General features: G+C 43.8%; 4 protein-coding genes across 4 annotated transcripts; 1 reads left to right on the top strand and 3 right to left on the bottom strand.

The window, feature by feature from the left end:
- The first annotated feature begins 233 nt into the window (after positions 1–233).
- Positions 234–4,406, top strand: LOC116207848. The gene is made up of 4 exons (XM_031540954.1): positions 234–375; positions 609–674; positions 1,272–2,565; positions 4,127–4,406. The coding sequence occupies exons 1-3, from the start codon at positions 234–236 to the stop codon at positions 2,225–2,227; spliced, it is 1,164 nt and encodes a 387-aa protein (XP_031396814.1). The 3' UTR covers positions 2,228–2,565; positions 4,127–4,406.
- Positions 4,407–5,785: 1,379 nt separating this feature from the next.
- LOC116208887 (ethylene-responsive transcription factor ERF024-like) lies at positions 5,786–7,035 on the bottom strand. Its single transcript, XM_031542453.1, has one exon. The coding sequence runs from the start codon at positions 6,674–6,676 to the stop codon at positions 6,122–6,124; it is 555 nt and encodes a 184-aa protein (XP_031398313.1). The 5' UTR covers positions 6,677–7,035; the 3' UTR covers positions 5,786–6,121.
- Positions 7,036–9,267: 2,232 nt separating this feature from the next.
- On the bottom strand, positions 9,268–11,419 carry LOC116208886 (fructose-bisphosphate aldolase 6, cytosolic-like). The gene is made up of 3 exons (XM_031542451.1): positions 11,185–11,419; positions 10,364–10,591; positions 9,268–10,278 (listed from the first exon to the last, which is right to left on the bottom strand). Exons 1-3 carry the CDS (start codon positions 11,210–11,212, stop codon positions 9,458–9,460), a joined length of 1,077 nt encoding a protein of 358 aa, XP_031398311.1. The 5' UTR covers positions 11,213–11,419; the 3' UTR covers positions 9,268–9,457.
- A 3,420-nt stretch (positions 11,420–14,839) lies between these two features.
- Positions 14,840–16,452, bottom strand: LOC116206676. Its single transcript, XM_031539472.1, has one exon. The coding sequence runs from the start codon at positions 15,981–15,983 to the stop codon at positions 15,024–15,026; it is 960 nt and encodes a 319-aa protein (XP_031395332.1). The 5' UTR covers positions 15,984–16,452; the 3' UTR covers positions 14,840–15,023.
- Between the last annotated feature and the right edge of the window lie 545 nt (positions 16,453–16,997).

A 16,997-nucleotide genomic window follows, 5' to 3' on the forward strand; every position in this document is an offset into this window, starting at 1 on the left:
TATTCAAAAGTGGACTGATTAATCCAAGCTTGAGCCGATTCGATCCAGTAAGGGATTAAATTTTCCAAATTATAAATTTTTTTCTACTCACAAGATTTCAATATAAAAAAAATAAAATTGCTCTCTCCCTGTTCTCTCTCCACCCTTCCCCTATCCCTCGCCTTCCTCCACTAAGGCCTGGGTTTCTCGACCTTATGGATCAATCTTCTCCCTCAAACTTTCCTCCTGCCCTAATGGATCCCGCACTGTTTGACCTTCCTGTCAAATCCCCTCCCTCCCCGGATCAGTCCTACGGCTCAAAGCTTGTCGGTCACATCCCTAGGGCCTTTGAAGAGTTCTTAGGGCTGGAGCGAGCTCTAGGTGAACTCGATTCAGGTGACGATGTAGCTGAGGATATGGAGAATGAGTCTGACAACGAGCTGTGAGTTCTCCTCATGAGAGTTGAGAAATACTAGTTTTTTTATTCCCCTTCCAACGATGTGCTAATCCCCCAGTATATACTCGAAGGTTTAGCATCGTAGCAAAAGATAACAAAGCACCCAAATCCTTGCGAGAGAGGCCATTCGAGTTCTTTGGCGTTCTTCCCTCATCATGAAACTCTTTGGCAGAGGGTCAGACCTTCAGCCTTAGAGAGGACCTCCAGCAAGTTATTCAAGGTGGGCCGTGGTTCGTAGGTAAGCACTTTCTTACTATGAGATTGTGGGGAGCCCCGCTTCAAGCCCTCGAAGGCAATTTTCTCGGCCGTTGCCTTGTGGGTACGGCTACCAGAACTTCCCTTAGAGTTTTACTCTGAAAGAATCCTCCACAAAGTGGGCAACCAGATTGGGCCAGCTTTGCGGATTGACAGCAGAACCTTTCTCGGCTAAAGGGGCCACTTTGCTCGTTTTTGTGTCCACGTTAACCTCACCAAGCCCCAACTAAAGGTTGTATGGATCGGCGAACACAAGTAGGCCATTCAATATGAGGGAATAGACCGCCTTTGTTTCTCCTGTGGTGTTGTCGGCCACATTGAGGAAGGAGCTATGTCCCCTGAAAGAACCGATAGATACTCTGTCGGAGTCCGATAAGGATGGAGCCCAACAAGATATTCGAAATGATACCGATAATCAGGAATCCTATGGTCCTTGGACCCTTGTCCCGAGTCGCCGGAAAAGAAACCACCACCCCAGAAGAGCAGCTGACAATCCCAAAGTCGGACCAACGGCGGTGGTGGCGACCTCAGGATCAACGTACCATATGGGGTCGTCATCCAAAAAAGATTCCATAACCAGAAAGGGCCCTCAAAACCAAACAACGGCTCTGTGCCAGCAAAGGACGGTTAACGTTGGGACAAGTGTCAAAAGCATTTCAAAAGGGACAGCTGCCAAAGAGAATCGTAAGGGGACCTCCAGCTCTGGGGGGATTATCATTTAAGGATAAGCTTCGAGGTGGGACCTTGCCTCCCCCCTCAGGAAAATATTCCCAAAATTCCCGCCATGTAGGCTACGTCCCTCCTCCCATATTCAGACACATCTTTGGCCTCTCACGCTCCTCCCGTACCCTCTCTGAATGCGTCACCCTTAGCGGAAACAGACATAATGCAGATCACCCCCACATAAACCCTACTACTAGCCCCCTCTCAGTCACCTCTGATTCCAACCCAAAAGCTACCACCTTGGTCATTTCCTCGTCGCCAAGCCAAGATGGGGAGAAGAGAGCAGACAAGCGTGAACTTTTGGGAAAGAGCACTGAACAACATGATTCAACATTGGTGGATCGAAAGCCCCCCCTCCCCCTCGGCGAGTACTCTTCAACCGGGTTCCGAAGAGGAGTCTCGCATTACAATTCATCACCTCCTCCCCGAAGAGAACGTAGCAGATCGCTAGCCTCCAATAGGGGAGCTCCTGGTCCAAATAACTACTTCGGTGGACACTCTTATGCACTGGAATGCACCGAACATTTGGGGACCAGAAATCACGAACCAGATCATCAGAGGGACAGCTCTCCAAAGAAGGAGCCTAGCGAGGACCATCTTGCAAGCCTACCATTAAGCCACGAATCGAGGCCTGCAACTAACAACGAGCAGTCTCATGTGGAATCCCATCTCAATGTACACTCTCAACTCGGAGGACAACTTGACACTGCTCCTCACAAAAATCGAGGTGGATCGTATCCATGTGTTCGCCACATCTTGGCAGATGCGAGAGGACGAGGTGGATATAACCATCCAAATAATCCCATTCCCTAGCCACTCGGCAAACAGCCTCCCTCCTACTGATCAACAATTTAAGGATTGGAGGGACAATCAAGCTATTAATATCTCAGATCCTACGACATTCCATATGAACATACTTGTGTGGAATTGTCGAGGTGCCGCACAATCATCAGCTTGATATAGTGATTCTTATGGAGACTCGCCTTTCCGGTGAAAGAGCAAATCAGATCGCAGCCACTCTGCCTTTTGATGGATTCTGCTCCTCTCCTACCAGGGGTTTCTTTGGAGGGATTTGGATACTATAGCGCAACGAATGTGTCTAGTTAGATCTCATGAGAATTACGGAGCAGGAGATTCATGCCATTGTTAAGGTACGTAACTCGTCCTTTTAGTGGATGCTCTCTGCCATTTATGCCAGTCCTCGATATAATAAACCTGTCATCTTGTGAAATATTTTGAGAGCTGTAGCCTCCTCCAATTCATTACCTTGGGTTTTATTAGGAAATTTTAATGATATCTCCTCCCATAGTGAAAAATTAGGGGGCAATATCGCCTCCACTTCCAGAATGAATAAACTGCATTCGGTAAACTGGGACACGGCGATTTTGGGTATTCCGAGATTTGATCTCAGGAACAAAGCGTGCCTTGGGAAGCTTGTTGAGAGGGTTGTCCTAGAAGATACCCATTGGGCTCGCCTCATTAAACAAAATTTGGAGAATCGAAGACCGGATTTATTATGGAAAGGATCAGCTAACTGGAAAGCTCTTAGAGCGGGATTGCTTGCGTGGGATAGAGGATCCAAATGGGTCATTGGTAATGGATCCAAGGTGAACCTCCGGATCGACTCTTGGGTTGGTAATCGTCCATTACGTGATTGCATCCAGGGCCCTTTACCTCAAGCTGGGACTTCAAGGACTGTTGGCACGATTATTTTGAGCTCTAGATCATGGGACCTCAGCCATCCCCTTTCTTCCCCCCCCTGGCCCCGACATCAGGAAAGCCATTCTCGGCATCCCTCTCAGCTCCTCAACCGATCATGAAGATCGTTTGGTATGAGGCCTCATCAACAATGGGTATTTTTCAACAAAGACCGCCTACTCTGCTCTCCTCAACCGTCCCAATTTGTCACCTAAAGCGGACTGGTCTTGGATTTGGAAGAGCAACGCCATCCCCAAGATTCGACTTTTTATTTGGCTTTGGTCTCATGGAAAGTTGGCAACCATATCTCACTTGGCCAACAGAGGTCTTCCTATGGACCCACAATGCTCCTTCTGCAGCTTCCAAGAGGAATCAATCCTGCATATTCTTAGGGAGTATCCCATCGCCCGTAATTTCTGGGATAGTGTTTGTATCCCGTCATCTAAACGAGCCATTTTCTCTATCCCGTTGGGGGATTGGATCAGATTTAATTGATCCTCCTCTCGACCTTCTTCTATGGGAATTCCATGGGGAACCTTCTTCCCGATAGCCATTTGGAATTTATGAAAGAATCGAAACATTCTAATATTCTCCTGCAAACCTCTCCATAGTGACCTATACACCCACACCAATGAGCTTGCTGTTGAGTATTGGAGTTTCTTTGTTAGAAGTACCCTTAAGCCTACCAAACAAATTCTACTGAAATGGGAAGCCCCACCTGAAGGTTTCTTCACCCTCAACATTGACGGGTCTATCAAGGGGGGACTCGGGAAGGGCTATTTATAGGGGCTTGCTTCGGAATCACTGTGGGAATTGGTTGAAAGGCTTTAGCATGAACCTGGGGCGTGCTTCTATCCCGATGGTAGAGCTTGCTGCACTCCGTCAGGGGCTACAGTTAGCCCTTTCATGTGATGTTAGGAGCCTATGTATTCAAGTTGATGCTCAATTAATCGTTGATTGGGTGTTGGGTGATGTTACTAATACTCTACTTCAACCTATCATCGATGATTGCAGGAAGTTGTGCGCACAAATGAGTGAGGTTCGACCCACACACATTAACAGGGAGATAAATGGATGCGCTGATGTTCTAGCTAAGATGGGGAGAGATCAAGATGCACGTTTAGTAGTTTTTGACTTATTTCCCACGTATTGGAGCTGATTTTTCAGCGGACTCTCTTTGATTTGCTTTAATGAACTCTTTAGTTATCAGAAAAAATAAATCCACAATCTTGTTAAGGGAAAAAGATGTTAAACTGCCCGAATCAATCAATGTTGATTGTGCATATTTGTTTTATCAGTCGAGTGAGTTCTCAAAATAATGCCCAAAAAAAAATGAAATTCTACATTTGAATTACAGTTTTGTTAACCAGCCATATGAAAGAACATTATAAAGCCAACTGTGAATTTTTACAGTTCGGATCGGAACTTATTATTTCTTCCCGCCCTTCTTATTATCTTCGCCACCCGTTGCGACGACCCCTTCTCCCAAATCTACTGTCCGTATCTTAAACCTCTCGAGCTTGAGCTCCTCGGACATGTCTTCTTCCGATAACCCACGAGATTGAACCACCGGCGGCGCCGAATAATCGGTCTCTACTCCTCTAGAAGTGTCTTGATTATGATCATTAGTCATCATACTTTCTCTAAACTTCATTTGTTGCTGATTTATCTTCTCAGGAATCTTTTCAATCAACTCCGAGATGGCGCTAACTATTAGCTCCTCAGCGGCCTCCAGTCTGCTGCTTCTTTCTCGGCCACCATCATCCTCGTGAGAGCAACTAGACGAGTACGGACCCGTGCAGTACATATCATAACTCTGAATAGGTCTGGTGGGTTGAGGGAACTGGTCGATCTGTAGCCTATCTTGATGTCCAGTTGCAGCGAATTGATGACGAGAACTCATGCTTGATAGTCTTCAGGCTCAGCTACAAATCCAATTTCTTTGATCCGAGTATTACAATGGAAGTGGAAAATGATAAGATCAGCGAGGTTGGGAATTAACGAGACTTGCTTTAAGATAGAATATATGCATTGCGCCTATGTAAGGTGCTTATATAGATCTTGCATAGGGTGAGTTGACCGGTCAAAGTTCAAACCGGAAGGCTTGGCCTTTGACAAGCAATCCAAATTGACTGTTCTAGAGAATGTGATGTCCTTTTATCAGTTGTAACGACGGCGTCGTACAAGCACGCGTGGAACTAAGTCAACATTAATTTTTCTAATAAAAAGGTTTACTTTTTTTTTTCCTTATATTACTAAAGTTTTTAAATAATGAATTAATATAATTTTCTTACAAGGAAATGTTTACAAATAAATTTGATTGTGTTGTTTACTCGGGCAAATACCAAATAACCCTCAGTGAAATTCCAATTAGAACACGCCCACATGTATACGGGTGTGTCTGTCTATAGGGTGAAGTGTCACTATCCCTTCTTGACATTAGCCAACAGGTATGTGCTTCAAACGACAATTCTCGTGCTGAAAACGACGTGTCAACTAAGAGCAATAAGCCTATAGGCTCGAAAGAGAATTCCGGAGCTTACTATTTTCACGAGCTCATTGTCAACCGATAATGATTACAGTACATATCGGTGAGGTTATTTTCTAATACATTCTTATGTACCTAGAAAATTTACGTGCGGATGGTTCGTATCAATCCTACTCAACTATATATTCTAGATTTGGATAATGTGCATGCTGCTTGTTATACACACTGTATATATATATATACATAGACAAACCATTTTTACAGATATCTTACATGATACGAGGCAGGCTCAAAGTACGACTCCATATGATACTGTATATGCATGCAATGGAAATCATACGACACAAGCAGATTATTTACAACGCCAGGGACAAATATACTTCGGCCTCGGTCACCGCATCCTGGTCGGATTTTATTATCCTTGGCTTAACCTTATTTTAACAACGTGTTCTTAGTCCTTAATTATATATGTGGTAAATTAGGTATCATTAATTAGGTTGATTGATTGATTAACGATTCAATTAAGGGAATTTCCAAAGGTTCGGATCTCCTGCAGCATCGGGTGCGAAGTCAGGGTTGGCACCGTCCAATCGAGGAGGGCTCAGGAGCATCCCTTCGGCCATGTTCGCGAGCATGCTGGGAGTGTTGAATATCATCTCCTCGTCCATGAACTCCTGCCCTGACGCTGGGGTACTTCTCTCTGGTCCCGCCACCCTCCGTGGTGGCTGCGACAGCAAAGCATCTCCGGCAGCCCCAATGGCAGCAGCTGCGCTCGTTGCCGCCACCTGGATGTCATGGGCGGAGGTGGAGGCCGGAATAGGCAAAGTGGCAGCCCAGCCAGGGAAGTTGAGCTCTGCGTCACGCCCACGCAGGGCTAGGGCTGCCACGTCGTATGCCACAGCCGCCATCTCAGGTGTGGGGAACGTCCCAAGCCATATCCTGTTGGGTGTCCGGGGCTCCCGGATCTCGGAAACCCACTTCCCAGTGCTCCGGCGGCGTATCCCACGGTACACAGGATGGCGGCCAGTGCTGCTTCCACCAGTACTGTCATTTCTGCTCGAGTTTGAGTAGTACATTATGGTGTATTGGAGTTGACAAGGCAGTGAAATTGTTGCGGTGGATAGTGTTGGTAGTGGTGGTGGTGGTGGTGATCGGAGAAGCCATTGTTTTTATGGGGATGAAGATCGGCGGGAGGCAACTCAGGCAAGTGCAGACCAGGCTGGGGATGAAGAAGAGAGAGCTTGAGGATGGCATGTGGTGTAACCCAGCTTCCCTCCCCTGTGTTTTGGATGTATGGGTTGGAATATGAAAGATTTTTGGACTTATTTAATTTATTTATTTGTTAATTTTGCAACTAAAAATAATATTATAACATATATATGTGTGGTAGTACGTAATAAGGAGAAAATTAAGTGAGGATAAAGAGCCATCGGCTCCACTTTGGACTGCACTAACTTCACATTACCATGCCATGATGTCCCTCCTTCGATTGGAAGGAGATTTGATTTGATTGGAAAAGTGAGGTGTATTTGGATGTAATTTTTTCAGCCTGGATCTGATGATTAGAAATCCAATGAGTTCTGATTTTTCGAGTCGAATTGATCCATTAAGAGAGAATGTTCTCCCAACGTTAATTTTTTAGTTTAAGAATACTCGAAACTGAAACTTTAATTAAGAAAAACAAGTACCAATTAACGGTTTGAACCAATTCATATTCGGGTGTAATTTTTGATACGATGAATATGGGGGAAAAGTCAGAGAATGTCGATAGATGTCATGATTTAACCCATTATTTATTGACAAAATAACTTCTGTATAATAAATATATACAATGATGGATGCATAACAGACTTTCTTATGACAGTGGGTACGAAAATACCAGTTTAGAGTTCAGGATGATTTTTGCTCTTAAAATAAGATTGAGTTTTTGGATTTTCGGAATAAAAAATTTTCTCTAAAAGGGTAGATTGCGATATTTATGCACATTTTTTCGGTTTCTATGAATGGAATAAGGTGTGCTTATGGACAGGGGAGCTTGAGTTACAAGTGTCGCCTCCGGACCATGGCTGTCCCCATCCCGCACCTACCCGCACGCAGCAATCCTCTGAATCGGGTTGAAAAGTTTTACCATGTGCTTATAATTGCTCCTTTGACTGAAAGAAGATTGAGAAGGGGATCATCAGACATATACATGGAGCAGAGCAGCAGACAACTATGGAGGTAGTAACGGCGTATTGTAACCAGCTGATATGCATTACCAGAATGAAGACATTGTCTTGAAAAGAACTCGTTCTTATGATTCGAGAGGACGGCGAAGATTGAATAGTTTGTAAAACGATGCATATCTGCTTGTTAAATTGATCGAATACTTCGAATCTCGAAACTCTCTCATATAGCTTGATCGGTTAACGTCCAGGTCATGTCCAGTCTACACACCCTTCCATCTTTTTGATATATATACATGCAGCAAAGGATCACATTTATACTTGGGGGGTGGCGTGTTTAATATTTTTCACCCAAAAAGATTTTAAGATTTTGCTCCACGAAACGAATGCTAAGTTATTATTTTGCCCTCGCCGAGAGAAGTATGTATTGCTTTAGTCATTATTTTGCGGAAGAAAATCCTGCCTCCGTTCCTGTATGACATGTAAAGACCAATTTGCATCTAGTGACTGATAGTGGATTATTTCCATGATTAGCATATTAGTGTTGCTGCGTGACTGGTAAGAGGATTTATTGGCATGATTAGCATCCCTCCTTAAGTTTAATTCCTTTTGGTATTGTATAGCTTCAGACTCGCACCACATCGGATATGACTATCCGGCCGCACCTTCCAATACCACTACCTTATTACGACTTCACTTCATTCCCATACGGCTACCTTGTTTTAGTACTTCACTTCAGCCTGCTTTCGTTATGACCCTCCTCGTGGTTAAGGTGATGACTTCGATATGCATCATCAGAATCAAAGATACTGTCATGAAAAGAACATGCTCTTATGATTTCACATATTTTGTGAAACGACGTGTATCTGTTGTTACATTGACCGAATACTTGAAATCGAAACTCTCGTATTGCTTGATCGGTTAATGGGTAAGTTTCAAGATTTTGCTCCACAAAACGAAAGCTAAGTTTGCCCTCACTGAAAAGAAATGCATTGCATTTAGTCATTATTTTGCCTAAGAAAATCCTGCTTCCGTTCCTGTCTACAGGTAAAGACCAATTTGCATCTAGTGACTGGTAGTGGACTATTGCCATGATTAGCACAGTATTTTTACTGCCCTCCTCCTGCTCTGCTCCTGCATCCTATCTACTGTTCTCTTTCTCTGTAAATTTGTTCCTTTAATTCCTTTTGGTTTTGTATAGCTTCAGACTCGCACGTTGGATATGAACACCCAGCCGCACCTTCCAATACGGCTACCTCGTTACGACTTCACTTCAGCCGCTAGCACTGCTCTCGGTATGACCCTCCTTGTGACTAAGGTAATGACTTTGGATATGGCCAGCTCCCATAGCATGAGGAGTAGCATGCACAAGGCATTAGTACAAGTTTTTGAGATCCTCCATAATCTTGGTATACATGATAAACCCGGGTTAAGCTTCAGTAGCGGAGACCTGAGATCTGTTCATTCTGCAGTTTTTAAGTTATATGATCAAGAATTAGACGTGCATCAAAAGATCATCGCCAAATATTGATATGCCTTGCTAACAGCAACAGTCGATTTCCGAACTAATCAAAAAGTTCCCCCAAAATGTCAAACAACAAACCATTCTTAAACAAAATGCCAAAAACTCAAGCTTATTTGTGTCCATATTGCCGCCCTCATGCTTAAGATTTAAGAACAAGCTATGCTCAATCAGTACTTGTAGTCCTTGACATGGAGGCTCTCAGCAGCTCCCTCCCCGAGCTGGGCATCACCCTTGTAGGTCCCCAGGGTGGCCTCCGAGTTAGCCTTGCACCTCGTGAGGAAGGCTGCCTGGGCCTTGGGCACGTTCTCTGCCTTCCCCGACCAGGCCTTAAGGGTGCTCTGCTGGAGGGCCCGCCCGAACGAGAAGGAGAGACTCCACGGCTTCTTCCCCTTGAGCTTGTTCATGGCGTTGAGGTTGATGGTTGCCTGCTCCTCGCTCTGCCCTCCCGACAAAAACACGATTGCAGGAACAGCTGCTGGAACAGTGCGCTGCAGGGCCCGCACGGTGTGCTCAGCGATCACCTCGGGTGCAACCTTGGGGGCATCTGAGCCAGGGGTCACCATGTTGGGCTTCAAGAGGGTACCCTCAAGGAGGACGTGGTGGTCGTTCAGGGCCTTGTAGCATGCTTCAAGGACCCGCTCAGTGACGTCCGCGCACTTCTCAATGCTGTGAGGACCATCCACAAGGATCTCGGGCTCAACAATAGGGACGAGCCCGTTCTCCTGGCATATGACTGCGTATCGGGCTAGCCCATTGGCGTTGTCATTGATGGCCAGTTGGGAAGGCTCAGTTGGCCCAATCTTGAGCACAGCTCGCCACTTGGCAAACCGGGCCCCTGCCTCATAGTACTTCTGGCAACGCTGGGCAAGACCATCAAGACCCTGAGTAGTAGTCTCACCGTTGGTCCCCGGGAGCTCAACCGTGCCCTTGTCAACCTTAATACCGGGGAGGACCCCACCTTCCTTCAAAACCTCAACAAAGGGCTTGCCTGTATTTAAACGCATCCAATCAAGGTTAAGGCAACTGATTGTCAAGAGATTGCAGCTAATTAAAATGCAGGAAGAAAAACCGACCACCAGCGGTCTTCTGGTAGAGGGTTTCCTCGAAGAGTATCACTCCGCTGAGGTACTGGAGGGCGCCAGGAGTGGTGAAGAGGAGTTCACGGAGGGCCCGCCTGTTTGTCTCGACATTTTCAACATTGATGCTCGACAGACGCTTGCCAATGGTGCCGGTGGACTCATCAGCTGCGAGAATTCCCTTTCCAGGAGTGCCAATGTGAGCTGCATTGGTAATGAGCTCGTCTACAAATTATTTGAAGGTCACAAATCAGAATATATGCAAAGAAATGTCGAATAGAAGGTAGTTCCTGCTAGGATCCATTTGCAAGGGGGCATAAGAAGTAAAGATTGTCAACCATAATCAGGATTGAAAAGAAACCAACAACTCGGCAAGGCATTCTGCCCAAAGGGTACGAGGCAGAACAACTGAATCAAAAGGGGTATCTAATTCCGGGGCAATCAGTAAACTGTGGAAAAATCTAAACTTTGTCCAGCAAACAATAACCCCGCAGTATCAAATGCAACAAAATCCAAACTTTACTAATGACAGGCATGGAACAGATGAGATAGCATTACGCCCACCCAAACAAATTGAACGACCACAGGGAGCGGTAGTGAAGGAAAAACAGAGAAACAATACTTTGAGATGCTGAGCTCAGGGACAAACAACATGGGCACAGATCTAAGCTTAAAGCCACCGAGGAAGCAGAACGAATCAAAGGGAGACAGAGCCAAACACCATATCCTAGAAAGAACAGAACTTGACCGATACCCAGAAGAGAAAAGGAACATTAGAGGAGAGGAGATCGGACAAGAATAGCTATTGAATTGAATACCATGGTATTTGCCCTTGAAGCAAGACATCTTACTGACTGCGGATGCACACTGACTGAGAAAAGGAGTTTCCAAACGAAGGGGTTAGATACAGAGGGATGGATGGAGATACGAGTGAGTGAGGATACGGGGGAGATTTGATTTCCTTTTATATTTAGAAGAGCAGAAGGAGAAGGTGACGAGAAAACTGGAAATCCAAGCAAGACTCTCGAGGCCCCACCTATCCTCTCCGGCACGTAATTGGTAAACTGGCGCTCGCCGCAGGGAATGCCGTTTTGACTGTTTTGCCCCCCCCCCCCCCCCCCCCCCCCCCCCCCCCCCCACTTCGTTTTTCGTCCAATTGTGTCCCTCAACTTTGAGCAAGCATTCGATTTGATAACACGCTCCACTGGAAATCTCGCCATTCGAAATGATCGTTGCCATAGTACATTAGTTATGGCATACTTGGCCTTGGATGATGGTTTCTGCCTCTGGTCTACTGATTAGGGCGACCATGGATCGGGGAACCTTTGACCTCGATCGCCTTTATTGAAATTATTGCATTTCTTTTTTATAGATCAAACTACATTATTGCATTTTTGCATTCAACTACATGATATCATATTGTAATCAACCACTTAATAATCGAAGAGAAAAGTTCTTGCTTTACATCACTACAGGTCAAGCTCAAGTAGTTCTGGTGTCTCTCCCTACGGTCACCAGACAGTGAATGGAGATGTAAGAAATGACTAAATAAATAAATAAAAAGGAGAGAAAAAAAAAAACAGCATGAGTTTGTACATCAATCGTCCTATGGTAAAAGAAGAAGAATATAAGATGATGGAGTCAAAGTCAACTATGACCAATTACGGATTGGGCCTGGAGGGGGTCGTTGACTTTGGGCTCAAGCCACGGTCGTGTTCAGAGGGTTAGAATTGGAAATGGAAGATGTAAATCCGGCCGATGATATAAAAACATTGGGCTTCAAAAAGCTCCTTGAAAGAGAGTCAAAAACATGGGGCTGTGATTGTTTTACGTTTTGTTAAGAAGGTAAAAACCATTTGATCCAATTCCAGTGGGAACCCAAAACTGTTTAATCCAATTCCGGGAGCGAGCGGACATTCAGAAAACAAAAGATTCCAAACAACACGAGATACAAGTTAATTACGACAGTATCTTTTGATTAAGGAAACGGATCAATTTAAAATCCAGAACCTGGTCTTCGTCGAGCCTCTTCAAATCTTGTCTGGGAAATTAAGATGTGCTGTAATCCTATTCCAGATGCACATGATCTTCAGATTTTCGGGCAAGCCAAGAGACTATGTTTCGCAAATTTGTAAGCCCTATCATATATGTTCGGTGTCTTTTAAGGGTGCAAAAACTTCGACATTAAAGGTAGGGGTGTACACGGATATCGAGTATAACCGGAATTGGTCAGAACGTACTTGTCAGGATAGGGTTCGGGTAGCTCATATTGAAAATAGAGTAGAGTCGAAGTATTAAAATAATGAACCGGTAAAAACCGATTGCGGCTTCGATTCTTGCATATAAAGTACCTAGAACCGAAATCGAAATCGACACCCAGATTCGGATAATAATTTCTCCCATTATATATATATATATATAATTATATTAAGATATTTCTATGTTTAAAAAATATAATTACTAATTTAAAATATATATATAAATCTATATCGACATTTTGTTTTGTGTGATTACTGATTATGGATGAGACATTTTCGGTTTTATTTAGCGAGACAAAAAATGTATAGGTTCCAACATGGTATTCAGAACTTGTTGTATAATACAAGTTTCGAAAAAGTTCTGATTTCAATACTCAACAAGGTAGAGTCTGATTTCAAAATTTTAAAATATGTCCCTTATAAAGTCGGATCCTATCGTGAAAAAATAGGATACGCAGACCCTCACACCTATAATTATAATTAAGGGGGCAGCATACATATGACTGGCCCCTCTTGCGGTATAATAGTCGACTCGCCCTGTGACGATGGTTGTGATTAAGAAAGAGAAGGTTTGGTGCAGTAATATGTTCTCTTTATTTTTCATCTTGTGCCTTTTTTCTTTTTCTTTTTCTTTTTTAAAGACTCATGGATTGAAGCTGAGCCTGAGAGAATGAAAAAAGACACTTTCGCTGAGTTTCTTTATATGGCCTTTTCGGCCTTTGGTCTCAGCCCATAATCTGCTACTGTTTGCTTTGAGAATCTTTTCAGCTTTTTTTTAAATATATATATATCCTTTAACCAAACAAGAACTTTCATGAAGGAACCATATTCTGTCAAAGATTAGCTTCAATTTTACGAAGATTAGCTTCGACTGCGGAAGAATGCAAATTTCCCCGAGAAATTCTACCTGGACGGACACAAGATGTGAACGGAACAGGGACGAGATCTTTGAAGGAACAAACAGAAAATATATATATATATATATATATATATTTGGATTGAGAGGCTAATACAATAAATTTCATAAAAAAATTGAGGGAAAATATATAAATTTCCTTAAGAACGTCAAAATTTTAGAATGGTCACTATTGCTCAGTTTCCTCGGTCCATCCTAACATAACAGTCTACTAATAACTGAGGTAAGTTTTTGAGCCTCACTAAAACCATCCAACATTGTTTTACTTGAATAGGTATTGTGAAAAGTGATTGACAACAATCGACAGCGATTTCTTTTTTATATAGTTATAAATGGTGAGGAGAGTAATGGCGACTTTCACATCTCCCTATGCAATATCCGGACTCTCGTATTCAACTTCGAACATATCAGGAAAACTAAACAGTCAACGCAAGCACTGACTTTATCAACGTAATACCACCAAAGGCCTAATATAATTTACAGAAATCAGTGTCTCTCAAACCCAAGTCAAAGAATACACAACTAGCAATTGTTATTTGAATTTGGGACTTAAAATTACCAAATCACATAGGAATAAACTTGTTAATCACTAGATGACTATCTTTGGTGGTCTCGGCAACTATTTTTCATTCTCCTTGGATGTCTCTTTCTAACTCTCCCCTGGCTCTCCTCTTTGTCAGCTGAAAATGGCTTCCCATTTGACATGTATATATATATATATATATCAGTCAATTGTCAAGTGACCTAATTAGGCTGCCCCACCTCAGTACTTATATTGTGTGCATGTATATGACATAGAGCATGCTTTTGTTCCTTTTGAATTTCCACCAAAGGAAAAGCAAATGCTCCGTTTTAGGATTACAATAGAATGTTTTGTCCATTAGAGGGAAGAAGAGAGGGGAAGATCAATTTGCCCTTTTCCACTTGGAGATGGTTCGCGTTTTGATCAAGAGAATGGCAAGACAAGAGGTGTAAATGATACATATATCCATTAACACGAGCATAGTTTTGATAGTAGGCAAGCCAAAATTTAGCTAAGAATTGACAAGAACGTGAATTTTCTGAAAATGAAACCCGACTGATCTCTGATTTTTGGATTGCTATGTTTAGTTGTTTTAATATGTACAAAAGTTAGCATGATCTCATCTGAAACTGAAGAATCTCTAACTACAAAGCACCTAATTAAAGAACTTTGGCCGTATGCCAAAGCCATCGAGAACATGATTAAAGACACCTTCCCTTATTCCTTTCTTCCCTTTTGTTTCTGCTCTCTCTTTTTCCATATAAGACTTCAAAAGATAGGCAAACCCAACCCAATGCATTTTCACATATATGTAATTTCATTTACAGATTGAAAGACAAGCCCCGATTTACAATTCCATTGATCAAACAAATTATCTGTATGTTTTCATTCAGTCAAATAAAAGAAAAAAAAACACTAACAATAATTCCGAAAAGAAATGAAGATGAAAATTGATGATCATCAATTAGGGGAAGGACTGGAATTACAGGCACAGATTAGAAGAGAGAACTCAACCTTCTCCAATTCATTCCCCTGCAGGTTCTTCTCCTCTAGCCACAGCCTACTGTCGAGCCCGCTCCTCGTCCGGAGCATGAACACGGCATACCCGAACCTCGGCCCAAAGAGCCAGTCATGCACGTCCCACATCATATCGACCAGCAGCCCGTCCACGAAGATGGTCTGGTTCCCACGGAAATTCCATCTCAGTCTTTGGACACGGAACATCCTTTTACCATCCACAAACACTGACAGGACGGGAGTCGCGGGGGCGCCGTCCACCTCTTCCTCGTCCTGGCCGCACTTTATGTGGACTTCATGATCCCGGGCCGCTCCGTTCCGCCCAAACTTCGCCCGTGTGGAGTACGTGGACCCGCCCATGAATTGTTCGCTCCGAGAAATCAATGCAAACTCGAGATTGCCGGTCTTAGGCCTCTTCTCGTCGAGCAGCTTTTCTTCATCATCCTCATCATCATCGTAAGCATCTCCGAGTCGCAGGACGACCTTGGAGTCGGCCTGCACGATCACATAGAACCCTGACACGGGCTCGGGCGCTCCCTGGAACCGGGCGAAAGTCAGGTCCCACGAAACATCAATAACCAAGCCCGAGCACTGGAATGACTTGCTACCCTTGGTCTTCCGGAGCTGTTTAGGACTACCCCGGGCAGGGGATTCCCGGGACGCCTGGTCAGAGAAGTCGATGATCAAGCCCTGACGTAGGAAGCTGTTCCGCCAAGTGAGAGAGATAAGGAGCTGCTTCCCGGAACAAAGCCTGGCCCTATACGTGTTAGTGATCTCCGCCGGGCCAGGGGACGACGGCCTGGACTGGCTCGGGGACCGGTAGGATTGGAGACTAGGCCCCGAGCAGTACGAGTCGGAGACTCGGATGGCATGTTCGCTGTAACATGTCGTGATACTCCTCATCCCGAGCAATGATATCGATTCGGAACGAAACTAAAACCCGAAACCGCCAGAAAAATAAGATGAAGAGGAATTGAGAAAAAGGAATTAAGAGAAGCTTGGCTTCGGCCTTTCCCCTTGCAGAAGGAAGGGAATGGAGAGGCTCAATGGACAGACAGGACAAAGGAAGAAAGAAGGGTTCTGTTATTTCTTCTCTGGGGGTTCCATGTGAAGCATTCCTTTGTTGTTCCTGAAGGCATTAAATTTAGCAGAGGGACTAGAAAATGAAATCCATGTTCCCCAACATTAAATGTGTTTCCGTTATAATAATAATAATAATAATAATAATAATAATAAACCTTAAAAAAATGACACTAAATTAAATCAAACAATTAAAATCTCTTTAATGATAATCAAATGTATTTACTATTTAGACCAAAAGCTTGTCCTTCTTCTCCTTCCTCTGGCCTTTCCATTGCCAGTTCATATCAACTGAATAGAAACTATTAAGTAAATTGCCCATTTGGGGTTGACCTGATCTGTCCCAATTTATACATTTGACATATACATAAAAATCATATTTATTGGTTAACTAATCAAGATTTACAGAGACCTGAAGGAAGGACGATTTCCATCAGGCCAATGGGCCGGCGACACGTGGTGCGGGCCCGAATCGGATAACAGACGTGGGAAGGGGGTTGAGGGTTGGGCTGACAGTGATGCCCATGAAGTGGCGAAAGCGAGATTGGCCCATGAGATTAAAAACGTACCCTTTCATATTCACCTACTCCCCAACTAAAATGCAGCCATTAATGTCAGCAAAGATATATGTGTGGATGTATGTATGTATATCTATTAATTTTAATTGGATAACTCTCAACTAATCATCATGCATGTATGTGTTCTTTCTTCTGCTGCATTAATTTCCGTAACCTTTGATCTGTTCTAGAAACGCTCGCGTTCTTGCACTGACTGCAGATCATCAGTGGTCTCGAGGGTACATATCATCGGTCGACATATGAGTCATCACATCAGTCG

The sequence above is a fragment of the Punica granatum genome, chromosome 5 (genome assembly GCF_007655135.1).
Source record: "Punica granatum isolate Tunisia-2019 chromosome 5, ASM765513v2, whole genome shotgun sequence".
NCBI classification, from domain to species: Eukaryota; Viridiplantae; Streptophyta; class Magnoliopsida; order Myrtales; family Lythraceae; genus Punica; species Punica granatum.

Excerpts from the sequence above, each read along its gene's own strand:
- LOC116208887 (XM_031542453.1), bottom strand. The coding sequence starts at position 6,676 with ATGTACTACTCAAACTCGAGCAGAAATGACAGTACTGGTGGAAGCAGC.
- LOC116207848 (XM_031540954.1), top strand. The coding sequence starts at position 234 with ATGGATCCCGCACTGTTTGACCTTCCTGTCAAATCCCCTCCCTCCCCG. Across the intron at positions 376-608 it reads TCTAGGTGAACTCGATTCAG|AGGGTCAGACCTTCAGCCTT; the intron begins GTGACGATGTAG and ends ACTCTTTGGCAG. Across the intron at positions 675-1,271 it reads AGGTGGGCCGTGGTTCGTAG|AAAGGGCCCTCAAAACCAAA; the intron begins GTAAGCACTTTC and ends TTCCATAACCAG.
- LOC116206676 (XM_031539472.1), bottom strand. The coding sequence starts at position 15,983 with ATGAGGAGTATCACGACATGTTACAGCGAACATGCCATCCGAGTCTCC.
- LOC116208886 (XM_031542451.1), bottom strand. The coding sequence starts at position 11,212 with ATGTCTTGCTTCAAGGGCAAATACCATG. Across the intron at positions 10,592-11,184 it reads CTTCAAGGGCAAATACCATG|ACGAGCTCATTACCAATGCA; the intron begins GTATTCAATTCA and ends AATAATTTGTAG. Across the intron at positions 10,279-10,363 it reads CTACCAGAAGACCGCTGGTG|GCAAGCCCTTTGTTGAGGTT; the intron begins GTCGGTTTTTCT and ends GTTTAAATACAG.